General features: G+C 37.1%; 1 protein-coding gene across 1 annotated transcript; it reads right to left on the reverse strand.

The window, feature by feature from the left end:
* LOC109229739 (APO protein 3, mitochondrial-like) lies at window positions 126-3,074 on the reverse strand. Its single transcript, XM_019395282.1, has 3 exons — window positions 2,328-3,074; window positions 1,075-1,505; window positions 126-881 (listed from the first exon to the last, which is right to left on the reverse strand). The coding sequence occupies exons 1-3, from the start codon at window positions 2,684-2,686 to the stop codon at window positions 472-474; spliced, it is 1,200 nt and encodes a 399-aa protein (XP_019250827.1). The 5' UTR covers window positions 2,687-3,074; the 3' UTR covers window positions 126-471.

The raw sequence follows: 4,230 nt of genomic DNA on the forward strand, positions 1-4,230 counted from the left end.
TATATATATATATATATATATATATATATATATATATATATATATATATATATATATATATATATATTGTGTGAAGTTGAATGCAGAATCCGCCTTAGTCTTGGTTTTATCCTCAGCAGCAGCCATCAAACCAACAAAACATCCTCTGCCTTTGAAAGTCACGGAAATAACTGTACTACTCTTCCATAGCTAACGATGCAGCATTCACATCACAGCTGAAGCTTAAAACATTAAGAAACCACCAAGTCCTCTCTGGGTTTTTTCTCATCTCACCTTTGGCAGTAATCTAATAGATAAATGAACAACTCTACAAAGTGTCAAATCAAGAGTAAATATGTGCCAGCATTAATCTAGAGCTGTTTCCTCTTCATCTTGAGGACCCTAAATGCCTATTAACTTTTACCAAAGGTACGAGCATCCGTGCCAGAGCTTCCAATAATCTACTAATGTGTAGGCCAGTATCTTGTAGCTTTATACAACCAACTTTTCTTCATCAAATCCAGGAACAGCAACATCTTCCCTCATCATGCAATAGTAATCATCTCCAACCTGTGCTCCAGCTTGACTAAACAGTTCAACAACCGCAGGTAATTTTCCGTAATACCTCTTTAAAGAATCTGTCAAAAGGTCACCAGCATGTGGGTTTCGGACATGCCAAACGTAAACCGTGGCGAGAAGATCATCTATTGTTGCCTCTTGCCAAGCATGTTGTCCATCCCTCATCTGGTGCTTGAATGCTTGGCATTGCCTAACCCTATGACCTTTTGGCCCAACTTGCACCTCATGACAATATCCACATGTTTGGATGGCATACGTTTGCATGAGCTGTATGGCTCCAGTACGCATACTCTCCCAAGCTTCCATTCCTCGCATTGCGAATCCTGGAGGAGGCATAAATAAGTTGCGGAAAGTAAAAACTAGAAGGATTCATCATACCATAAGCAATAGTTCTTGTACATACTTGATGCTCGTGAGAGGAAATCACTTGCAATGTTTTTCAATATAGGAAAATCCACGTCGCAAAATGGAAAGAATTTGAAGAGAAACAATTGAGAAAGTAACATAAAGACACACCTTTTATGTCATCGTATGGCAAATTAAAATATTTTCCATCTTCATCTGGCTTCTTAATAGTTTCCCTAAATTTAGAAGTTTCTAAGTCCTTTCCGGATAAATCATCCTTGGGAAACCTCTTCTCAAAATCTATGAGTTTTCCAGCAACCCGGTAAATGGGGAACTTCCTTCTTCGGGTTGGATACTCAGGTAAATCCACGCCAGCCTGAATGCACAATTCCACAAGGGCTGGGATGCGATCAACTTCAAGTCGCTCATTATGTGAAACAGCTCGCCCTAACCTGTCATAGAGATGAAAAGATTCTACAACAGGCAACACGTGCTCTACACCCCCTCTCTTCCATGTATGCTCTTTGTTCTTCTGACTGCCGCTAACGTCACAAGTTCTGATCTTATGTGGTGGATGACCAACATGAACTTCGCTACATACGCTGCACAAATGGCCAGAGATCACAACATAAGCTTTATTTTAACAGTTGAAATTCACAGTGAGTTGCAAGATAATCTTCAATCGATTAACTAGGCCTCGATCCCAAAATTAGTAGGAGTCAGCTATATGAATCTTCTATACCTATCATGCTTTATTCAAGTCTATTTCGTTTAAATACTAAATATCTTAATCTCACACTAATATTCCTACCGTGATAACTAGTTTAACCTGAACTAGTTGATATCGCCAATAAGGATCATTTGCTTCTATTGTGTTACACTCTTAGCTACGTCAATCGTACTCTTTATTGGGACTTAAGATCGGCTATGCCTTGCAAAGATATACTCTGCCAGATAATCTAAGCAGCTATAGTCTGAGGTGAAGCCAGAACTTCAATTCTATGGGTTCTTGATTCTAGAACAATTATTTCTACTGGGTTCTAAATATAATATGTGTACATATTTATTGAACTTCTTAACACAAATACACTATTTGAGCTTTTGCTATTGGGTTCGACCGAACTCGTAACTCAGCTTCTACCTCCTCCCCTGGCTATAGTTCAGAACATTTTCTCCATGCTTCTGTTCCAAAACCTAGGTCCAGTTATCAGAGGCGATCTACAGTATAACCTATGGGTTCACGTGAACCCAATAGCTTTTGCCCAGACTCTGTATATGTATTAAGAAATCAACAAAATATCTAAATACTATTGTATATTAACTTGATGTCTGCTATAGGACCCCATAAAGTTCAAATCTTTGGATCCGCCTCAATAGGAAAATTGAGTTAATTGCAAGATTTTGGAGCGAAGATGAAATAATACCTGCAAAAATAAATAGGAATTTCCTCCGAAATCCTCGAAACACATGCGATTAACTGACCCCTGGAAGTTAAGACCTGATGAGCAAGTGGGATTAGGTCTTTAACTAATAGCCCATTTTCAGGTGGCTTCAATGGAACTTCACGTGCAACCCTTCTCTCTTGCTTTTCCAGTCTTGCTTTCCTCTTAAGCTCGTTCACACTTGTCACCATTGGTTTTCTTTCATCCCTTTTCAGCTTTCTTGGTAGCGGTTCCAAGCCAGTTGAATAATACAATGGACTAACACTGTCCAGCTCCTTTACATTGGAAATTATTGTATTGCGACAAAGATTTAAGATTGACCCAACTCGTCTATAAGACATTCTCTTAGGCTACGAATTCGAAATACTGAAATTTTTAGAAGCTTATTTGGAAATTCATCAGCTGGGCATTATAACAAGCAGTTGGTGTGCGGATGGTGCTGTACAGCTTTTAAGGCAGAAAAAGAGGCAAAAGGAACTACAAAAGAGAGTAGTAACTCGAAAAGGAGAAGGAAAATAGAAGAAATACAAGTGCCTACGGAACTGGAGTGAAGCTCTGGAAGAAGATGGTGAAACGAACAGTAGTAAACTTTAAGTTATGATTAGTAAACTTTAAATTGAATAAGTACTTTAGTACATATATTGCACCATGACATTTGAAGCAAATTAATTTCAAATTTTTATGCAGTTGTTTGGATTAAAACGTCAATGGTTCGGTTTGGATGGTTATTTTCTAAAATTTGTATCATACTAATTTTGCGGTTATCCTGTTATGTATAATTAAAATTAGACTTTCGAAACCGTCCCAATCATGTCGATTTCTCTTCGAAATTGGTACTATTCAGTTAAATTAAATGTAATGTAAAAGACACTAGTATAAGTAGAATGCAATAACATACGTAAATGTAATATAAACGTATACTTTTATAGGACTTAACAAACTCTTTAGATATTTTTACTGTTTAAAGGTGATGAATTAAGAAAATATGAATGATGGCCAGAGTATAGATCCAACAATTATTCTACAGCAAGCTTATTCTCCTATCTAATAAGAGGGACTTAGCACACACCTGGACGACATGCCTGCTTCATACTTCAAGGATAATTTTGTCTTTTCATCTAATTTTAATGTTTCACTTGGATTATATCGATCAAAACCTGGCTTCTTTCGCTTCTCTCTTCTCACTCTTCTTGTTCTTATCGGTACCAGGCAGGCAGCTCTTTGAGATACTTGGCAGATGCAGGTTATTTGTATCAAAAGGTTAATAGCCAGTTTATTGCAAATTCAGTATCACCATTATCAGAAAAGCTTTGCTGATCTTATCTTTGCACTTTTGTGAATTTTCCCGTTTGGATCGTTGTTTCTTGTGAGTTTTCCTCCTCTTCTTCTTCGCCCATGTTTCTCTATTTAATTTTTATGGCATGCTCGGGCTTTATTGCTCGGAGAGTTTAATCTGTCCGTTGATTTTGCTCTTTAGATGTTTGAGGCAATTCTTGAATGAATTAGGCATTTTTTTTTTTGATTTCTACTATTGTTTTGGGTTTACTTTCTCGAGTGTGAAATAGTTGGGGAGTTGCTTGTGAGTTTTCTTCTTCTCAACTTGTGTTCCTCTTTGATGGCATGCTAGAGCTTTGTTGCACAGAAAGTTCAATTAGTCTATCGACTTTGCTCTTTAGGTGTTTGAAGCAATTCTTGAATGAATTAAGCCTTTTTCTACATTTCTACTATTGTTTAAAATGGTTGGGGAAACCTATGACGAAATATTAAACTCTGCCTTTGCTTTCAATTAGAGAGTATGAATTGAACTAAAACCATCCATGCCTTGTGTCTTTTTCTCAAAAAGATAGAGAAATTTCGATACTAAGTTTGCGATAACCTCTTTAAT

This window comes from Nicotiana attenuata, chromosome 7 (genome assembly GCF_001879085.1).
Source record: "Nicotiana attenuata strain UT chromosome 7, NIATTr2, whole genome shotgun sequence".
NCBI classification, from domain to species: Eukaryota; Viridiplantae; Streptophyta; class Magnoliopsida; order Solanales; family Solanaceae; genus Nicotiana; species Nicotiana attenuata.

Bases quoted from the DNA above. Each gene is read 5' to 3' on its own strand.
- LOC109229739 (XM_019395282.1), bottom strand. From the start codon at position 2,686: ATGTCTTATAGACGAGTTGGGTCAATCTTAAATCTTTGTCGCAATACA. The intron at 1,506-2,327 runs GTATTATTTCAT...CCATTTGTGCAG, and splicing joins ATTCCTATTTATTTTTGCAG to CGTATGTAGCGAAGTTCATG. The intron at 882-1,074 runs GTGTGTCTTTAT...TGCCTCCTCCAG, and splicing joins GCCATACGATGACATAAAAG to GATTCGCAATGCGAGGAATG.